General features: G+C 41.7%; 2 protein-coding genes across 4 annotated transcripts in view; one reads left to right on the top strand and one right to left on the bottom strand.

Annotated features, from left to right (window-relative positions):
• Positions 1-8,491, bottom strand: part of LOC125006684 (SLIT-ROBO Rho GTPase-activating protein 3-like) — a 29,012-nt gene extending 20,521 nt beyond the window's left edge. For 2 of the 3 annotated variants that reach the window (XM_047582960.1, XM_047582961.1), the window contains exons 1-2: positions 7,982-8,489; positions 1,857-2,052 (exon numbers count right to left, since the gene is read on the bottom strand). In XM_047582960.1, coding sequence (XP_047438916.1) covers positions 1,857-2,052; positions 7,982-8,048 — 263 coding nt within the window. In that variant the 5' untranslated portion in view covers positions 8,049-8,489. Of the gene's footprint in view, positions 1-1,856; positions 2,053-7,981 lie in introns of all 3 variants that reach the window. The other variant, XM_047582963.1, reaches the window with a different exon arrangement.
• A 6,861-nt stretch (positions 8,492-15,352) lies between these two features.
• On the top strand, positions 15,353-21,489 carry ptgis (prostaglandin I2 (prostacyclin) synthase). The gene is made up of 10 exons (XM_047581993.1): positions 15,353-15,500; positions 15,958-16,081; positions 16,341-16,516; positions 16,601-16,750; positions 16,842-16,954; positions 17,063-17,247; positions 19,483-19,648; positions 19,949-20,130; positions 20,502-20,653; positions 21,103-21,489. Exons 1-10 carry the CDS (start codon positions 15,433-15,435, stop codon positions 21,248-21,250), a joined length of 1,464 nt encoding a protein of 487 aa, XP_047437949.1. The 5' UTR covers positions 15,353-15,432; the 3' UTR covers positions 21,251-21,489.
• The last annotated feature ends 369 nt before the right edge of the window (positions 21,490-21,858 follow it).

Genomic DNA, 21,858 nt, shown 5'->3' with positions numbered 1-21,858 from the left:
CTTATTTCTTTGATACGTTCCAGAAGTTAAAACCACACTGTAGAATTACCTTTCTTTATTTTAGGTATACATGCCACATTTGCAGTTTATCCGTATTGTCCTTACTTAGATTTATGAATCTATTGTTCTGTCTTGATCAATAATCTCAGGAAAAACGGACGTGAATTAATAACCTTTTAAACTTCTATTCAGTGCTCATTTTGCAGAGTCGTGTTATCAACAGTGCTGGGTATTAACATCTTCTTTTAGCTTTCCTTTCATCCAAAAATTACAAGAACAACCTATCCCTGAAGGCCCTCCTTTCAAGCAGAGCAGGTGTTTGATCCTGGACATGGGATGGGATGAAATCAGCCTGACTGTAAATGTAGGTGCTGTTTGCTCCTCAATAAAGATGAGCGTGGAAGTGTTCACAGGAGATGACAGAAGGAGGCTTTAGACCTGACAGCCAACAAAAAGTACAGCGATTCCTGTTCCACGACAAGGTCTCTACATCAGAAGGTTGCAACACTCAGCTGAACTCGGGGTAACTGACAGTTCAAACACATTCTGTGTCGGCTGCAAAACGTACCTCTTTTTAAACATGCATAGAGCTGTGTTCCCTTATCATCGCCTCTATCTGCAGATTTTCTTCTATAGGGGGTTTTAAAAATGTGAAAAGATTTGTACAGGAAAGAGACTCAACAGAGGCTTGGACCTTAGTCCCACTGTGGTCTACATGTATGAATCTAGCTTTTCACAGACGGACATAATGACGTCCATTTATTGTGACAAGGGAGAATCTGGGACAGTTGTGTGCAGAGAAAAGTCATGCAATGCAGGGATCTTCCTTAGAGGGAGTGCCCCATTTATCAACGCTGCAGTGACGAGAGCTCTCCGCCGTGATTAGGCTTTATGTCCAATCAGCCAGAGAGACTGAAAGAAAGATGGAGAGACCTCTCTTGAATAAACCAGCGCGTTTCTTACGCGTGACTGACACAGCCAGGTTACATGAAGGGAATGCACAACTGCTTATGAGTCAGTTACTGTCTGCTCTGTGGTACTGTGGATGAATGTTTCATTTCATGCAGTGCTGATCCAACACTACTACTGATATATTTTTGAGATCTGCTAATTCAAAATGCATTTTTATCTATTTTCTGGTATTATTATATAAGTTAAATGAATAGGTTGCATTGCTCCAATTTATGTAAAGGTTTGGAAATAAATTGATCCATTTCCAAGCTTTAGAGTCAACTCTAAAGTGAATATACTTTTTTCTTTTATTTATGGTCAGGCATTCTAACCAAACACATGGATGTTGGCAGCACATACCATCTAAAAGTCATAGTGTGCTGCAAGCTAGTCTGGGCATCTATAGGAAGCAGTTTCTCAATGTGCTCCAGGGTTCAATTGTTTCATAACCAGTGAGCTCCCAAACACTAAAAACCACTTAATTAAGTCAGAGTAAAACACGTTCAACTGTCTGTTTCTTCCTTCAGACTCCTAAACGCAGCTCTGCTTTATTTTCTGCATCCATTGAGAGAATATGAGAATTTTGCTGGCAGTCGAGCGTGAAGTTGTTTGAGAATGGAAATGAAATGACAGCCATGGAGAAAAGACGAGGGGGGGCAGATACAGAGTCTGACCTAGTTGGGAGAAACACAGCAGCCCGAGGCCACAACGTTCCTTGGCCCTGGCTTCATTTCAGGTCATTTCTTCTGCTTTCATCCCGCCTCTTTTTTTTTTTTTTTTTTCCCTGTGTCTGTATTTTAATCTGTCTGTGCCAGTGATCAGTAAGAAATACATAACGGTTGTTTATCAGTCAGACACAATCGATACAGACGCTCCACCGCTTAGCGGAGCCCAGTGGGACTCACTTGAAGTGCTGGTGCTCTCTGGAGGTGCGGATCTTGGCGGAGTATCGCTCGGCCAGTTTGTCCAGGCCTCTGGAGTACTCGAGCTGGAGCTCGGCCTTTCGGCGGAAGAACTCCTGCAGGTCCTGCAGCAGCTGCAGGCGGGACTCAGACTGCTGCTCCAGACAACGGAACTGCTCCACCAGCTGGTTACGGATCTCTGCATGTCAAAAAGAGAGACAATCCTCAGAATAGAGAAGCAGAGGGTGGGGAGGAAGGGTTACACGGCGGGCCTCACTTTTGCTTGCCAAACAAGTGGGGCAGGTCATAATTAAACCTACAATCTTTCGCCATTGGATCGAGCAAAGCGTGTAAATAGAAACATGTGAGGATACGGTCGAGCCAGCACAAGCACTAATAAAAGAACAAAGTCATCATAATTGGATAAAACTGGATGTCAGAGTGCATTTGTCTGCCGTCTGTTATGTGCATGGGTTTGCATGTGCAGTGAGAGGGCAGGAGGGGGGTTTGTGGGGGTGTCTAAATGCTGGGGTAGCACACGTGCATATGAGATGCATGTCTGATGATTGCAGCAGACAGCACGGAAAATACAAAATAGGTCAGCTCCTCAAAATGCATTGTGCTGAGCCTTCAGAGAAGTTTCTCTTGAATAAAAACAAATCGCAAGCGTTCTTTCGATTACAAGATTACTGTGGTTTCTGCACATGAAGTCTAGGAACTCACTGCTCTTCTTCTCAGTCTCAGAATGAAGTAAAGTCAAGTTCTGTACTTAACTGTAGAAAATGTATCTAAAAACGTATGTTTTATAGTTACAGAAACTGATATCTTTGGGAACTGTTTCTTCTTCTGTTAACACTCATTCATTCCTTAAAAGATCTTCTTGGTATCAAGATGACCGCAGTTAAATGACTAGACTCCCGGCCGCATGGGCAGCCTGAGCTGGTATTTTAGTAGGCTATTCCGAAACAGCTCTGGGAATTCAGGTAATAAAAAACAGCCAATAAAGTAATAACATCATTTTTATAGTCTTACATTAATAGTCAAAAAGGACTACAAATCACATTCAATGTCAGCCCATATACTGTTTACTACAGGGCTACCGTAAATCCAGTCGCTAACAGGCTGCTGAATGCTAACTCGCATATCATGTCAGAGCCCACAGGGCTGAGTCACATGGTACATTCAGTATATCCTGGTACTGATGTAATGTGTCGATGCAAATGCAGCAAATACAGATCACATTAGAGCTGTCTTGAAATGTTCAGTTCACATGGCAGATGTGTGTGGAAGAATAATAGCGAGAAATCTTTTACACCATCACAACAACCATTTTGGCTTCCTGTCCGGGCGCCCTTTTTTTTTGTTTCAGCTGATGTCTGAGCAGTTAGTTTAGCATATATCATGCAAAATAAAAATTACTGGTGACTTCATGTCTGTGGATTATTCACACTGGCCTACGTACAGAGGGGGAATAAACAAAACTTGTCTTTGTGCAAGACAATAAGAAGCAGTTGGCTGCAGATCCCACTATGACAGACTGCTACAACCATGCATATGATTGCCATGCACTGAAAAGAACTCTGTATAAATTTATCAATGGAAAAGATTGCCCAGTGAAAGAAAAGCCCCCTTTCTTCATTTCTAAATGCAGTTTCTGTACAAAGGATTTCAAAAGTGCCTCCTCCGACGTCTGTGAGTGTGCAAGTGAAAATGTGAATGAGTGAGCAACAGCGGGACTAACAGTAAATATGTAGTCCCTTGCTATCTGGAGAAGTACCCCCTCACGGTCCCCATAGTTGCCCAGTTGCCTGGTTACATGCCTCTAGAGGCATTTCAATGAGAGCAGGCCAGTTCCCTGTTCTGAAAGTCGCAGCAGTCACTCTGTTTAGCATAATGGCCAAGGACAAGGGCAACTTACTCTGCTTCAAAACACTCAACAAACAGCCTGCGATGATGAATGAGGCAGCAATCAAGCTCAAAACAGAGAGTACCATGCTCTCCTGTACTAAAATAGACCACTGGACAACATAATTTGTTGGCCTTTGCGTCTTGAATCGTTTTAATCATGCAGTGCCAGTGTAATAAAGAGGGCAGACACTAGATTGAGCAAATCCAACTTGATTTCACCCGAGAAATTTAGGAGGTGAAAAGGAAATTATCAAAAGACTCATGATATCTGCATTCACTCTCCAGTGAGTGTGTTATTTTTAGATCTTAAACTGTTACTAGGGAGTGTGCAACACTGCACTACATTTGATGAATGATTCAAGCCCTTACACAGTAATGCGTAATTGCAAAGAAGCTGGTAAGGAAATCAGGTGAATCGTATGTCGAGAAATGAGCCTCAAAATGCAATCCTTCTCTTTCGTGATGACACGAGCGTAATGAAATAATGAGTCGCATCCTGGACCAGGTTCTCTGCCTGGTAACAGCGTGTGGCCAAAATGAATAAAATGTTCCACACCCAAAGGCTTGTGGAAATTCACTAATAGGATTTTAGGCATTTGTAATGTTATTTTGCTCCTAACGCATATGGTTTAAGTCCTGACATGTAGTGACGAATTTAAAAAGAAAATTAATTGCTTCCAGAGACTGTGAGAATAACAATGAAGCCGAACAAGGGACAAAGGGGAAGAGAACTTCTCTACAGCAGACCCAGAGCAAACAGGCTGAGCTGCAAACGTCAAACAGTAGTATGTCTACATATCAGACAGCAGGTGGCCTGCATTGCTTATTAATGTACGTGTTAAGGTTTGGATTCTTAAGAGCAGGTTCCTGCTCTCAGCTGCCTGGTCCTTGTTTTTTTTTTTATTCTGTATGTCCACCCACTATTTCAAACACAGTGTATCTGTGGTGGCTATGCTCCTGGAGAGAATTTAACAAATCACTAAGAAGCCATCTGTCAATGATGCCTTGCAGTGTTGCCAGTAACGCTTGTGCATCACTGTAGCAAAGAGCACCAATCATTGCATCACGAAGAACCATTGTCACCGTAGTAACCTGTTAAAACTAGCTTAGCACAGCTATTGCAATGACCAGTAGCAGTTTCTGGGGCTGTGTCTGCAGTTAGCCACGGGTGGCTAGTCACACGGGGGTCTAACCCAGACTGACACGTTGACATAATTTGGTACAAATCAAGGCTGTGTTCTGTGAACACTTGTCTTCTGGATGTGGTAATAGCTATGGCATGCCTTTATAGTCTGTTTGCCCGAGCGCGTGTTTCTTCCTCTCTCACTCCGCACAAATATTTCGAACAGGGAAAGGCATCAATGCGTGTGCAACCGCAGGACAGGAAAATCGAGGAAGCAGCGTGCAGAATTCCAAGCAGTTCTGTGAGCACGTATGTGTCAGCACGGCAACAATCAATGTCTCATAGATGCTGCCAAAACAGATATTGTTTCGCTGTCGTAATGCAACCCTGACATTTCAAGACAGTATCGGTCTAAGGATTCTTTCATTATAATGGCTACCCACAGAGGGGTGGGTCTGCATGCTCCCCGTGGAATGCATATCGGCATTAAAAAAAATAAATAAAAAAAACTGTCTGTATTAAGATGCTGGTGTCTTGCAGTTGAACTGTCACAATGAGGAAATGTCAGGTTTTTGCTCTATTTGTGTTTGTATATATTTGTATATAATATTCCTTAAAGTCATGGTGAATTTACACAAATGCTGTTGTACCATACTATTCCTAAGCAAAGGTAAATCTAATAAGGGGTTTGAATTATTTCACATTAGAGCAATGTGAGCATAAGACTCCAAACAGATCAAATTGCATTAAAGACAATGTGGCTTACAATTCGAAGCAGAGCACAGCACATGGATTAGAGGCATCCCCTCAGTTTGTGTTTTGGTTTCAGGATGGCTTCGTGGTAACATGAAACCAGGCACACTTTAAAAGGAAAGAATAAGTGTAACTAAAGCCACCTTCAATTCAGGAAGTCAAATATTTCTTTTTGTCCAAAACAAATGAACACGTGACAAATAATCCCAAAGTGATGACTTGATTGATGACACACTGCCATATCTCTTCTGAGGGAGACTATTAAGTCATCAGTGAAACCGTAAATCTCAAAACGCAGACTAGCACGCCAAGCGGAGCAGGGACTCCACTGTTGGCTGAAATGTGGCATGTTGAAAAATGCAGTAAAGTGCATTAGGCTTGTGTCTGATTGAACCGCTGTGCAGTCAGCAACTCAGCATTATTGGAGGCCAGTGTCAGTGTCAGAATAAAGCCCCCACAGCACCAAACCGATCTAAACCCAGTTTGCAAATGAGCTTAAGATGTCAGCTTAAAAGCTTTTCCTGAAACTGAGACGAGAGATGGAGCTGTGATGGCTCTCTCAGAGGCCACAGAGCTGGTGTGCAGACCACAGAAAGAGAGAGAGAGACAGAGAGAGAGAGAGAGAGAGAGAGAGAGAGAGAGAGAGAGAGAGAGAGAGCGTGCGTGCGTGTGTGTGTGTGTGTGTGTGTGTGTGTGTGGGTGCTCGCGTGCGTGGCTGTGTGAAAGAGAAGTCAGTCACATAAACAAAGAGAGTGACAAGGAGAACTCACACCACACCTCTGACAACCAAATTCTAATCATACCCTTCATTCCAGGCAGCTGCTGACCGGCATTTGTCTTTTCCAATCTGTGTATGTACAACAGCACTGAGACCTAAATTAAAATTGTCAAGCAAAATTTAACTTTCACCCCAACGCTTTGCACTGACACCCTGGTCACTCTGAATGTCTTCAACTCTCACTGCCTTCATGTGGCATGCATATGAACTACTTCCTGCAAGATTAAACGAACAGTGAGCTATACGAACGCATACTGTGTTTACTGTGCATTTTGGTACATTCTGGTAACCACCAAATTAAGGGGAAACATCTATAAGTGCAAACCAGGCTGAGTGTTTTACCCTCATTCAGTATTGAGCTGTACACACAGGTGAGTTGAAAAACAAGTCTGCCAAAATTAACTATACCTTCGCTGGAAAAACAGAGAACTGGCACTTGATGGAACATGAGTCACTGCTCAAGATTTTACACAAACAAACAAAAAAATATTTCCGACAAAGAAAAGCACAAAATCCTCAAAAGGAAATGTGAAATTTGCCCCTTTTACCATGAAAAACTAAAAACAAAAAACACAAACAAACAAAAAAAAAACTACTTGAACACTTTCTCATCTCTGGCTGACTTAAAGTAATAACTAACTGCGCAAGGAAGCTATATCCTTTCAGTATGACTTGCAGAAAAACCACAAGTGTAAGAGGTGATGCACAAAGTGTCAAGTTTTGACACTGTTTGTAGTTGACTCTAAAAGGCAGCCCAGCCATATACAGTACATGCTGCTGTTATACAGCATCAGTGTTCCTGACTCCCCTCTCCCTCTCTGGGTGGTTGATCCAGTCACATATTTAGTGGCAGACAGTAAAATCCTTTCATGCTTCATAATTCATACAGACAGCATACATTATTTATGGACTTTCTGAACTGTTGGCTGTGTGACCTTCTCAAGCATTCCCATCCTTTTATCACACGTTATCCCTGAGTGTAAATACTCATATATATACATACGTACATAGATGTTATCTATCTATCTATCTATCTATCTATATATATATATATATATATATATATATATATATAATTTATATATATATATATATATATATATATACGCACACACACACACACACACACACAGATATAGTCATATTGTGTAGTGCAGTGGCTGTATAATGCACCCAGGTCTCTAAATGTCCTTTATCCTTGTAAAGGACATATGAAGATGTGGGGAATTATCTACCAGCTGTACTTTAAAAACAAATTATTACGCTATCAATAGCTTATATAGCCAAACATGAAGGGCTAGTCATGTGGGATTGGGGCACAGTCATCTTCAGTACAGATAAACCGCTTCGGCCAAGTTACACCTTCATCATTGTACCGCTGAGTAGTAGTGATGGCCAGTTAATGCCATGCAATTATGAGACATTTTCAAAGAAAGAATTATGACCCTCATCTGTCCCACCCCACAACACTGCACACTGAAAGCCATATAAAGCTTGTGGTAAAGTTACGCAATAGTGCCTTCATGCAGTGAATAACAATTGCGATCGGGCCTGCACGTTACCAACCTTTCACTTGGGTCTCATATTCAGCAATAATCTCTTTGTCCTTCTTGACTTTCGCCTGAGATGACATTTTGTGTGGAGAGAACGGATTGTGCAATCCTCAGGCAGGGATCGGCGGCTCAGTTGCCACAATGCAGCGTTTGCGCGTCTGCAGTCCTCTCTGGATAGTTGAGCAACAATCAGACGCGAACCGTCGCCCGCTTGACACAACTTCGGGGAGCGAACGCGCTCGAGGTTTTGTCGCTGCGCTGCTTCACGGCCACGTACGATCTAAAAGTGCATAATGATCTCCGTCCCTGACCACTCCTCTTCACCAGCACTCCTCAGTGAAAACATTCCCGTTTCGTGTAGCTACAATTCGCACAGCCTCGATTAGTCTCTGGAAGGAGCACAGCTATATGGCAGCCTCAGTGATAATAGCACTGAGCTCCTTCTGCATAACCCTGTCCAGTCTGCCTCCTCCTGTCTGCTTTTTCCCCCCTCAGCCTCTCTCTGCAAGTTCAATGCTGCTGCAGAAAAGGCTGAATGGATGTGAAAGTCAATGTGAGACTCCTCCCCCTACCCCCTCCCTTCTTCCCCACTTTTCTTTTCATGGATGATTTAAGATTCTTCTGTGTGAAGTCAAATGAAAACCCTTTGCCAATAACAGATATGTTGCCTCGGGTCCACAGCTGAGGGAGCAGTTTGAGGGGAAATCAGAGCAGGATTGCTTTGTGTCAGGAACACCGGCAGCATGGAGAATGAAGCCGAATGCGGCACACAGGAATAGTTGGGTCGTGTGGACCGACTACATATTTACTGGCGATTATTATGCCACAGTATATGTTGGTGATAAAGTATTGTTACTCTGCGTGTACATGCATGCATTTGCAGGGTCGTACTGGCAGCAGAAAGAATGACGTTTGCAGCCTGTGGGGCCGCTGCTTTTCAAAAATAGAACACCGAGTCATTTTATCTCAAAAAGGAGATACTGCAGGATCATGACCTACAAGAGGTCCAACTGCAATGCATTACTGCACTTGCATGAAGTGGTCATTCTCAAGAGACACTTTTATCGACACAATGTAAAACAAAAGCCTTTTTTTTCTGTCTGGTTAATACCTATATTTTAACTCCTTTCATATGTCCATGGAGGCCATCCAAGTGGTCATTCAGCGAGAGACCAGGCAGAGACAAACACTCACACTAAACAGCCCTTTTTAAAATCAATGTGTTTCTTTGAACTGTGGTAGGAAGTCAGACCAACCAGAGAAACCCCACTGCGACACAGTTTGAACGTGCAAACTCCACGAGGAGGTTCAAACCAGAACCTTGACAGTGCTAACCACTTCTCCTCTGCGCTGCAAAGGCTCCTTGTAACATTTTTGTACGCGTGAACTCCAAGCTGAGATGACCCCAGTCACACGAATCTTTCAAAAGTGGAGCATCCAATAAGAGATACAGATGTTAAGAACAGACTGGACAGCGTTGGCTATGTAAGCCGTACAACCACGACACAGTGGGTTTGTTTGTTTGCTTTTTATCATTAATGTACAGCTGTCACATTATAGCTTCTTGGATATATGTAAACAAGCAAACATTTGTATCCTCTGTAAGTAAAACAGTATAGAAAGGTGGTATATGCATTGAAATGACACACTCACATTTATCACGCCCTCATATTCATACAATTAGGGGTGTCAGATCTGGTGCCAGTGATTAGAAACTCCTCATGGGATTTTTTTTCAAAGTCTCTGACATGTTTGTTCTGTTGGCTGTGGTGTCATCCTGCCAACATCTAAAGAGCCCTAAGGCCATCAGAGAGAAAAGGTTGCGTGTGCCTCCGAGTCTGGCAACAGATTTAAGAAGTCCTTCAAGTTATTTAAATGATATCATTCCACTGTTAGGAAAATCATCGTGAGGATTTCAAATGACTGCCAATTTGTTCTCAGCAAATTCGGCTTAAGAGCAGAGAGACCCTTTAATACAAATGGAAGTTTGGCAAGAAAAGTGAAATGTCGTCACAGGATCTGCAGGTATCCCTCGTAATGAGAGATCACAGAAATTTGGCCGGCGTGGGAGGGGAAATAATAATAAATACCATCCAAAAACAATATTGGATAAAAATACAGTTTGCCAACACACATACAAGCGAAGACCTTTTGGATACACTCATCTAAAACGGAGTTGTTTAGTCACAGTAACAGTAGACAGTTTGGCACAGACCGAATGCAGCTTTTCAGAAGAACCTCAAACCGACTTTGAAGAATGGTGGTGGAAATGTTATTGAGTGGGGTTGCTTTGCTGCCACAGAGACTGGGCAGCTTGCAGCCATTGATTCAACCTTGGATCCTGTGTCACATCAAAGAGTGCTCAAAGATGATGTGAGGCCATCTGTCTAAGAGGTGAAGTTGTGCCGGAAGTGGACCTTTCACCAAGATATTGATCTTAAATCTCTCAAAAAGGAGAAATTCTGGGTTATGGAACATCTAAGTTGAAGAGCAGATACAAATCCTTTTGACATTCTGACTGACTGGTGACACTCGTGCAAAACTCCTACAAGAGGTTGCTTTGGCAACCAATTTCATTTATACTAGAGTGCACCTTCTGAGACCAAGAGTGGTCTTACTTTTTTCACAGAAAAAAATAAAATTGTTTCAATAAATGGCATGGAAATGCGGGATGATTTAATCTGGAGCCATTGTATCAGGGAGAACTAAATGGGTGCATGTCCAGATTTGCATCCATGGGATGTGCTTCATTTTTCCCATGACTTTAAATCAGTTTAATGCTACAATTGAAATTGAAAATTCACTTTTGGCTTTGAAATCACTAAATACAATGTTAGTATTATTTTTATTTTAACAGACCAGATTAACATAATCAAAACTTTGGTGTTTCAAAAAGACCTGTTCTGCAGCAAAACACACTGTACACTACAAGTGCAACACTGATGGATTATTTATTTACCCAGAGAAAGTAACAGTTGCTCAGCCTGCCCTTCTTTCCCCCGCTCTGTGTACTTCACTTCAGGACAGTTGCTGACAAATACTGTCAAATAACCTCCTGTATCTTCTCAAGAGAAACTATGCGCTACTGCTTTGATCTCACAGTCTCCCAAAATGTGTATTTTTCTCAGCAGAATGTAAACTGACATGTAGGACAGGGATAATTGAGGCTGTGAGAAGATTGTATTTTGATTTGTGTCAAGAAATCCCGATCCCGCCTTTGCACCACTTTCTCAGGAAATCTGCGGGCAACCGTCATCCTGTGACAACAGTTAAAGCTGCGAAGATACGGCTCCGGAGAAATCTGCAAAAAGGACCTTTTGGTTCTCACCAGGCAATCTGCACTCCAACTTCTAATTTCCTAAGAAAATGTTACTCACCAATACTTGGAATAAAAATGTGCCTGATAAAACTCTGGGGTGGGTTTGAAAATAATGTGAAAAATCTGTGTCTCACCAGGCCATGGAAACTTTAACACCATCCACTTACAGGTCTTTACAGGAGGAGTGATGGTCACATGATGCGTGAAGAAAAGATTAGGTTCCATCAAGAGGCTAGTAAAGACCCTGTATTGTGTAAGTGTAGAATTACTGCTGTTTTTATGGCATAGTTAATCAGGATTATAGGTAATGTTCATGTAATGTAAAGATTTAATAATACTGACTTTACACTGAGTATTATTGTTTTACCTTAAGAACTGAAATATGTGATTGAATGTGTTATATCTCACTTTATTTCCATTTCCACTGTAGCGTACACAGATCGGCCACAACATTATGACCACTGACAGGAGACGTAAATAACATTGACCATCTTGTGACGACACAGTGTTCTGCTGAGAAACTTTTGGACCAGCATTCATGTGGATGCTGCTTAGATGTATACAACCCAACAAAACCAGGCCAGGCACCCCCACCCATAGCAATGACACTCCTTGATGGCAGCAGCCATCCCCAGCAGGATGCAGCCTGACACAGGAACACACACAAAAACAGTTTAGGAACAACTCAACAATGTGTTGACCTGGTGTTCAAATTGATCAAGTATCTGTGGGATGATCCACAGAGGCCCCTCCCCTCAACCCATAGGACTACGATGACCCCCACTAACGACATCGTGTTACCAGACACCACAGGACAACCTACACAATATCAGGCAGGTGGTCATAATGTTATGCCTGATCATTTTATACGTAAAATTGTGAATCAAGAATACAGTTCATCCCACAAAAACAATACCCATGTTGATCTGATTGAGCTCAAGATTACAACAGGTAACAGATATAACTGCAAAAAATGTAAATGTTAGACATTAAATATATATACCCTGAAACAACGGTCAGATATAAAGGTTTTTGTCGTGTGTGGTATCATACGTGACGTTCGTTCCTGCGACAGGCTGTTTGTTTAACGTGACTCGGATTGCAGTGCACCACACCCAGTTTTTATAAAGCAGGCTGTTTAGAGTCATTACCATAATAACAGCATTATAGCAGAGAGCCTGCCCCTGCTGGCTGGGTCTATGCTGCGTCCTTCCCTTCTCATGGGAGAAAAATTTGGAGATGGAGGCAGCCCCATACAGACTTGAAATTGAAAACAATACACAGCGACTGCATCCTTTAAATGTAACACATAGCAGGAGTTTATGTTAAATAAATTGTAGATCAAGCACAATTTAATTATATATATAAGGATTGAAAAGAGAAGGAAGTAATTCCAGTCTGACTGCTAAATTATTTTTTAGGCTTTAGCATTTTAATTTGTTACAGGTCAATTTCCGGTCCATCAGCTTAACTAGGAAAGGAATTCGTCACTCAATCAGTTTATTTCAGTTCAATCAATACATAATGTAGGTACAATAATACAACTAAATAATTTACTCACAATGCAAAATGGAATAGATTCTATCTTTGTTTATGTTGGACATGGCCTGTGTATGGTTTCAGGGAAGAAGGAATGAAAGTTGGTGGTTAGTCCTTGTTTTCAGAGCTCTGAAGGAATAACCCTGGATGAGAGAGTAACCGAGGTGAGAGGGGTCATCCATGTTTTTTTTTTTCTTGCCCTCTTTTCCATTGTGGAAGGGCACGGGCCTGTTCAAGTGAAGACTGGATAGACAATAATTTGCTCTGCACATCGCACACAATGCTGATTCTCAGCTAAGAGATAGATGCTGCAGAGCCAAACCAGACAAGTGATGGAAGAAGTGAACATGGTTTCTGTGGTGGCAGCACGGCACCCAAGCATGTGAGTATGTGACAGTTTGAACTTTTTCAGCTGTCTCAGCAAGTGCATGAGTTAGTGGGCTTTCATAGTGATGGATGAAATGTCTTATTTTAGGCTCTGCTGTATGACAGTTTCCGGTAGTCTGGGAGATTCAACTCTGTGTACTGTGGTTCCATGAACTGTCAGGAGAGGGTGGGTTTCCTTCTTACGTCGATGGTCATTTCTTCTGCAGACTTTCTCTCCAACATGACACCAGACGGCTGAGGTCCGCTCATTATGAGGTTTCATCCACAATGAGAACAAAATCAACCACACGGCATCGGCATCATCAAAAGAAGTTTAACTAATGAGCTACTAGTAATAAGATGCAGTCATTTAACTTTTAGAGCTTGATGTTCTACTGTCATTTTGTAATTTCTGTCAAATTTTCACATTGGATGCACTTTTAAAACAGGCAGTTCAGACACTGCAATATTTCAAGTTCTTGGGAAGAAATAAATAATTTGCAGAATTATTGGAACAAAATTGCAACATATACACACTTGCTTCTTTTCCTCGAGGACTTTATTGTAAACCCAACTGCAGTGACCTGAAATGACCCAATAACAGTTATTGCTTACGTGACACTTACGAATACAAGAGCCTTGATCAAGAGCCAAAATTAAATAAAAACTGTAACACAAACAGGAAAGGTATTTAATGAGCATAGAAATGTGCGCACATCATAGTAATATTATTTGGGATTATATGAATATTTTAGTCATGATGGCGACGTAAAGGAGTGACAGATGGAGATCAGATCCTATGGTTGTGATGATATACGTTATGGTCCCTCTATAATCATCCCATTGAATGATTACACTTTCAGATTAATTTAATTTGTTTTTATTTATTTAATTTATTTATTTTGGCTAAATCATAGCCCGCATATAAGTAGCTACTTCAGCTAGGTGCACGACCCAAAAATGAAACGCTCATTATAGAGTACGTATTTGCCGTAGGAACTAACGTTGTATTTGATGTATCTACTCCGGCCCATTTAGGAAGAGCACACAGAATGTTAGCGCGAAGCTAGCAGCTACTTTGGACTGTGAGAGTCACATATTGATAAATAAAGCTTAACTTACTTTTTTTAACGTGCGCAAAGTAATGTTGTTCATTTCCCGTGCCTTTTACTAGCCCTTTCCTTTATCAAACAAACAAACAACAACAAAAAAATAGGTCGTGCTGTCAGTTAAAGGCAACTTCAGTTAAACGGACTAAAATCTGAAAGACTATCTAGTATATATTTCCGCGAGAATTAATTTTCTAAGGAAATTTCTATTGGTTTATTTTTTTTCTTCTGATGAGACGTATCATTTTGACTTAAAGTAACAAATCATTACAGACACTCCCCTCTTCTCTCTCCAGCTGATAAATAGTGAAGCTGCTGTAAGTGCACGACTACCCTCTGCTGGTACAGTTCACACATGAAGCAGAAAACCTTTAATACTAATTACTTTTGAATACACGATTCATTGCATTTATTGCAGTGTCACTTCTGTTTATGTCGTGATTCAGGTTTGATTTACTGATGATTTATCCTCTTGTAAAATTTTAGTATCGTGTGTGATCACAAACAACTTCTCGTGATGATTAATCACTGGTGTCGGTGGTTTCGGTGTGACAGATAGTCGTGGCCGTCACAGACCATAAGTGTTCTTAAGGGAGATAATAATAGATTATTTCACAACTTCAATTAGGAACTAGGTTGTTGCTAGACAGAGTTCACATCAACAAACCATGGGAACCGGTGACTATACCCTTAAAAATGTGTTTCCTGACATCACTTCTTACTAAACCAACATGAATAGTTTAGTCTTACTGATGTCACTGCTTGGAAATGTTATTGCTTGTGATTTTTCCATGCACCTTATGAAGTGACCCGTAAGGGCCACGTGCTACATGGTTGCTCCATGGTAGCCTGCTCTTTAGGGTGTAACCTAATCCGAATTAAGTTCTGAAAAGCAGACATAGTTCCCCTGTAAGTCACACAGTTCTTTTACAAGGGAAGAAGTTGTTTTGTGGTGTCTGACACCATCTATTGTTGGAAATTGTGCAACATTTTTGTGACAAGCCACACCTTTCCACTCCCCCAAGTCGAAGAAGATTAGTTACAGTTGAGTCAGGCCCAGAGGTATAAGAGAGCCGGGAGCAGCTATGGAGTAAATAATCGACAGGGCAGCTCAAGTATCATCACAGAATCATGCTGTGGACAATATTTCTACTCTTTGGCGGACTACTACTACTTCTCTTTGTTACTTCCCGCAAAAGGTAAAGCTTTTCCTCACTATGTTGTTTTCACAGAAATTAAATTAGTACCTGAGGTTAATTTAAAAGGTTAAATGAGTCTAAAGCTTTTGTAAAATACAGGAACAGAACATTTCAAAATGTTTTAATTTAGAATAGTTGTTTTTGGATGAGATCTACTATTAATCAGACCTTGTTGTTTTTTTTTAGCAGAATTAGATATATTAGCATAAAGCTGAAGATATATCACTGATTAAATTAAACACTCAAAACATAACATATTGTTAATACACCTTTATTTAAACTGTGATCCACATGCTTCATGGTTTTTTACCACGAAAAAAAAAGAAAAGAAAAAAAGGAGCTCTTTTGGCCTCATGTTAACTCCAAACCTGTTTGGTGAGATTCGGGAATATATGAAAAGTAGATAAGCAAACCATGATACCGTTCCATATCTAACGTGTTTCCTTGTGTGTTACAGGCAGAAAAATGAGCCTCCTCTCGATAAGGGTTTCCTTCCATGGTTGGGGCATGCCCTCGAGTTTGGAAAAGATGCTCCAAAGTTTCTGACCCGGATGAAAGAAAAGCACGGAGATATCTTCACTGTAAGCTCCGATTATACCTGCAAACACTGGGATTTACATGAAGTGGTTTAAAAGAGAAGGGGACTGCTGGGATATAGCAACTTCATACAAATGTCATGTTGATTATCACTTTAACCTCAATACACTTGTTGTTGCAGTGTTTGCCAGACATATTGACACACCCAGACTTAAGCTTTTTAGGTCAGAATATCCTCTGATCAGCTGAACAAACAACTGTCGAATTAACGACTAAACCACATCTAAAATGACTTCCTCATAGGTCCGGGTTGCTGGTCTCTATGTCACAATGCTGTTGGATCCGCACTCCTTTGACAGCGTGCTGCACGACACAGTCTCCTTGGACTTCTCCCGCATCAGGGGCCAGCTCATAAAAAAGGTCTTCAGTCTGCAGCTGCCAAGCGTGAAGCCCACGTCAGAGAGGGACTGGATGGAAAAGTAATGAATGTGAATTTAGAACATATCACTTTATGGATTTCCCTGAATTGCATGTATTGAATGAGTGTCGCTTTGATGCCTTAGGCATTTTCAGGATCAACGCAGCCTCTGCAAGCTCAGCAGCTCTATGAACACTCACCTGCAGAGTCTGCTCCTGAATAACCACACAGGCGGCAACTCTTTAGAGTGGAAACAGGACGGACTGTTCAGCCTCTGTTACAGTCTTCTTTTCAGGTAACATTTTACATCATACTGAAGATGAACATTTTTATTTATTTATTTTTTAAAGTCGAAATACACAGGAACATTTTATTGTCTTCCTCAGAGCTGGATACCTTACGCTGTTTGAAAGGGGAGACAATGCTGCCGCAGTCTACAAAGAGTTCCGCACGTTTGATGATCTTCTCACCAAACTGGCTCGCTCCACGCTCAAGCGGGGTAAGCCAAACCACAGCAAATGAGAACAGAAGTCGCTAAACTTTGAAACTTTTGAAATCCGGTCGGACATAATATTTATACAGTTGATGTGTGTTGGTTTGCCAACAGAGGAAAGCAAAACTGCCAGGTCGTCACAGGAGCGACTGTGGGAGCTGCTGTCCCCACGCTGGCTGAACAGCGAGTCAGGCGAGTCGAGCTCCTGGCAGCAGAGCTACTACAACTTCCTGCGGGAAGAGGGAGTAGATGCAGAAATGCAGAAAAAAGCTCTGCTCTTACAGCTATGGACCACACAGGTGAGGGCTGTTTTATTTGTCTGGGTTTCTTTTTCACAACACACGGACACACATGCCTTAAAATGATACAAAAACACACAAACTTCCCACACCCAGACTGAATGCCTGATTTCAGCCTCACAGCCTGCCAGAAACCCAGAGGCAGTAGATTCCTCACGGCCAAGTACCTCAGAGCTGCTTGCCTCAACCTGCAGCTTCAGAGTGGATTTTTGCCAGTTCCAATCTCGTGAATCAGTTTCCATGCTGCCGTGTCAAGCTCGAAGTGCACATTTAACTTGTAAACGAAGGCGTATATTGGGAACTGTGGTAGTCTGTTGCTCATTTGGCTGTGAGCCAGCTGGCAATGTTGTCAAACCAGTGAGCGTTAATATTTCAGTTGTACAAATGTTCACTTCCTCTTTTGCAATACCCGATTTCAGATTAATCTCTGACAGTTCAGGTGGCTGCGATGTAATAAGTTTACATTCTTAGCAATGTTGACACAGGTGTGACGACAGAATTACTGCTTCCTAGTCCAGATCAGCATGACATATTTGCTCCTTTCCGCCAGTTGGGGGAGAAAGAGAGCTGTTAATGGTCGCTGCGTTTGCTGCTCTTCTATAACACGTTTTAGCTGTAATATTTATGTTATTCTGTCGTTCTCACGGCAACGCTGCTTGTTCCCCTTTTACACCGGTTATATTCAAGCAAGGAGAAACCTCGACCAAGCTAACCATTGCGGGCTCTCACAGCTAGGCCGTTTGTTTGGGAAGGACTGCCAGTCCTCAAGTTGTTTGTTTGTTTGTTTGTGCATTATCATGTCTGCTGGGACATCAGAGCACACAGCCTCAGTCTTGGGTGGAAACTAGAGCACGGCTGCAGAGAATAGAGGGATTAGACGTGTGACTAGCGAGAGGTGCCAGAGAGAATGTGGCTTACACATGAGTTTCAGGCACATTGATGTGTTACCATGTTATGCCAGACACATCCTCAGCATCATGAGTCCTGCACAAGCTGGGGGTTGCTGTCCTCTTTCTATTTCCAAACGATCAATCTTATTGACTGAAACATATACTATAGGCTAAAATTCATTTATTGGTTATTTACCTTTTAGGGAAGGTTGCTATTATACGTGTAACAATGCCAGTGAACTCTAAACCCCACACATGTACTTTAATTTGAATGTTTTTGAGGGTTAGAAAAGTAATCTCTGGTGGAAATACAGAATAAACCGATCAGCCACAACATTTAAACCACTAACAGGAAAAGTGAATAACATTAACCATCTTGTGACAACACAATGTTCTGCTGGGAAACTTTAGGACCTGGCATTAATGTGGATGTTACTTAGACATGTAGCACCCACCTGGACCAGACCAGACACCCCCACCCCATAACAATGACACTCCTTGATGGCTGCATCTATCCCCAGCAGGATGCAGCCTGACACAGACACACACAGAGACACAAAAACAGTTTAGGAACAACTCAACAAGGTGTTGACCTGGCTTCTAAATTAACAAGATCCCTCAGATCTCCGATGAGTCACAACTGTTTTGGAGGCACAAGGGAGACCTACACAGTATTAGGATTGTGGATTATTAGAGCCAGCAGGTGATGAGCTTAACATGAGGCTGAGACAGTAATTTGGGAGAAATGGCTAGCCTAGCTATAAGCAATTTTCATCTCATTTGTTTCATCAGTACAAGACATCCGTATATATTTAGGTTAAGTGCAATCTTCTCGTCTTACTTTCGATTAATTTTTCAATTAATACTCCCCAAAATACAAGTCCTTTTCCTTAGGAATCCCCACCCTGCAGGTGTTGGGGCTGCCAGACTCATATTATCATCCGTGGCTTTAGATCTGGTGATCTGACGACCTAAGAGGGCAGAAAGACAATGTGATGTACCTTTAGTCACTTTTGGGCCTTTGCCCTAGCTGTCAGTGGAGATCTAACCTGAGATGTGCAGAAGTAAGAAGAACACCTCCCTTAACCCACAGCAATTACTGTGTGACAGGCTCAGGTGTCTCTCCCTGAGAGGTTTGCTGTCTTCATATCACATCCAGACAGCAGCAGCACAAAAAAAAAAAAAATGAAAGGAAGTATTTTTTAATGGTTCAGAAAGAAAATAAATATTCAGAAATGTTTTTAAGTTGTGTGTTCTGTGGACATGTAAATGCAACTTTTCCAGACTTGAAGCCTATGGCTGATGTAAAGGTGTTTATGTGTGCTTTGTGTTTTTTTCCTTTTAGTGTAATGCAGGACCTGCTGCCTTTTGGCTCCTTGGCTTTCTGCTCACCCACCCTGAGGCCATGGAGGCTGTTAAGTCAGAGATTAGAGGCCTTTCCACTCTCCGGGATACTTCCCTTCAGCGTCCCCCCATCAACCTGCTGGGAGCGCACAACACACCTGTGCTTGGTACATAACAGCTGCTAGCAGCCTCTTCTGTTATTGACTTGAGCTCGTCCTCCTTGGGGTTTAGCCAATGAAACGGAAACAATGGCTCACTTGACTTATATAAACACAATGCACTGCAACCGTAAAAGCGACGATTGAAGTTTGACCTTTGAATCGGTTAAACGAAGACCGCCGTTTTCATACATTCATATCCGTGCAAATGTTCGTAGCTCTCCAAATTACGTCCGAGGGCACTGCTGATGTAATTCAAGGCGACACCCGTCTGACATCCTCCACTCTGCTGTCCTTTCCATTCTGCAGATAGCGTTCTGAGTGAGACCCTACGGCTCACTGCCGCAGTAATGATCAGGCGAGAAGTGGTGCAGGACAAGATCTTGCGCATGGCCAACGGACAGGAGTACCACCTGAGACGAGGGGACAGAGTGTTGTTGTTCCCCCTCCTCAGCCCTCAGATGGACCCACAGATACACCAAGATCCACAGGTACTTACTGTGTAAAATGTTCCCACATGTATGGCAGTCATAGACTAGCTATGCTTTCATGCCTCCATGGTACACTCATAGCACACATGTTGTCCTGAGGAGGCAAGATTAAGCACTGTGACTAAAATCACTGACAGAACACATCCTTTGGGATAAGTAGGTACATGCCCACAATAAAACGCCAAGAGGGACTAGAGAGGGGGTGAGATCATTTATCAGTGTCTGTTCTGTTTATTTGGCTTTTAATGTTTACGAGTGCTGTAATCACTGCACATTATTTTTGACATAATATATAGAGCAAGAGACATCAGACATGTTTGCATGATATTATGAAACACACGTCATTAATGATTTGGTTTTAATTGTTTTAGAATTTCAAGTACGATCGCTTCCTTAATGAAGACATGACGGTGAAGGATACGTTCTACAAGGATGGGAAAAGGGTCAAGTACTACACCATGCCTTGGGGCGCAGGGAGAAGCAGCTGCGTTGGGAAAGAGTTTGCTGTGACGGCCATTAAACAGTGAGTGTAAAAAAAAAAATAAAAAATCTCATATCTTTCCATAATGTATCTTGAGTTTCAAAATGATGCATTCATGATCAAAGAGCTTCCTGCAATTTCATCCTGATTACTAGATCAGACCAGCAAAATCCATCTTCACTTAATAAAGGCCGTTCTCATCATTTCAGTCCTGCTTTCATGTTCTCCATCGTCATTAGCAACTGGCTTTAATAAAGTAATTGCTCATACTCTGTATTGATCAGTATGAAAGAGGCTGAGGGAAATAGAGGAGGGGCAGTTGGGAGAACTACATCACAAAGGTTAAAGGTCATGTAATCCACAACACACAAGGGAAGCTAGTTTGTTCTGTTCTCATTTGAGACAGACATTATTAACATTATCGATAGGTCATGGTGTTTAGTGGGTGGTTTGTGGCCGTTCTGAATGGTTTTACCCCTTTGTGACTCTAGATTTGTGCTCCTGCTCTTGACCCATCTTGATCTGGAGATGTGCAACCCCAAGGACGGACTGCCACCATTTAATCCCAGTCGCTACGGCTTTGGGATGCTCCAGCCGGACGGAGATCTGCAGATTCGATACAGACTGAAGAGGACGTGAAATGTGATCAAAGCGATGATGAGCCTTTATCGATTGAGAAACCATTTTTTTCTTGAATGCACTGTAGCGTTATTTATTCAGTTATATTTAATCAGTCCACCTATGAATCATATTTAAGCTTGTGTGTGTGTGTGTGTGTGTGTGTGTGAAAGAAGTTTTTATTTAATAAACGAAAATTAAGAAAACAAACTAATTTGTCACCTCCATACAGTGAAGAGGGAGACACCTTGTGTCCAGCAGTTTGTTTTTGTCTTTTTTTTTTATCGATGCAAGAGAATAAGTGTAAAAAATATTTAATGTTGTCCTCACAGCAACACAGCAACTTTTCTTCTTACAAAGTCCGTTTGACTATTTATGAAGCCTGAAATTTAATGAATCACCAAATTCAAAAATGTGCAACACATTTATAGAATTAAAATTACGTTACATGAAAATCATGAGAAAATCTATCAAATTTGACCCCAAGGACAACAGGAAGGATGGAGGTCTTCCACATTTTTTCGTTAGTATTTTCCTTTAATGACACCTCTACATTTAAAGTACATTGCAATGTACTTTCTACTGTACTACATTAGTAAATAAAACATTTGGACCTGGCCAATGCGATC

The sequence above is a fragment of the Mugil cephalus genome, chromosome 4, assembly GCF_022458985.1.
Source record: "Mugil cephalus isolate CIBA_MC_2020 chromosome 4, CIBA_Mcephalus_1.1, whole genome shotgun sequence".
NCBI lineage: Eukaryota > Metazoa > Chordata > Actinopteri > Mugiliformes > Mugilidae > Mugil > Mugil cephalus.
This window is presented reverse-complemented; position numbering and strand designations above follow the sequence as displayed.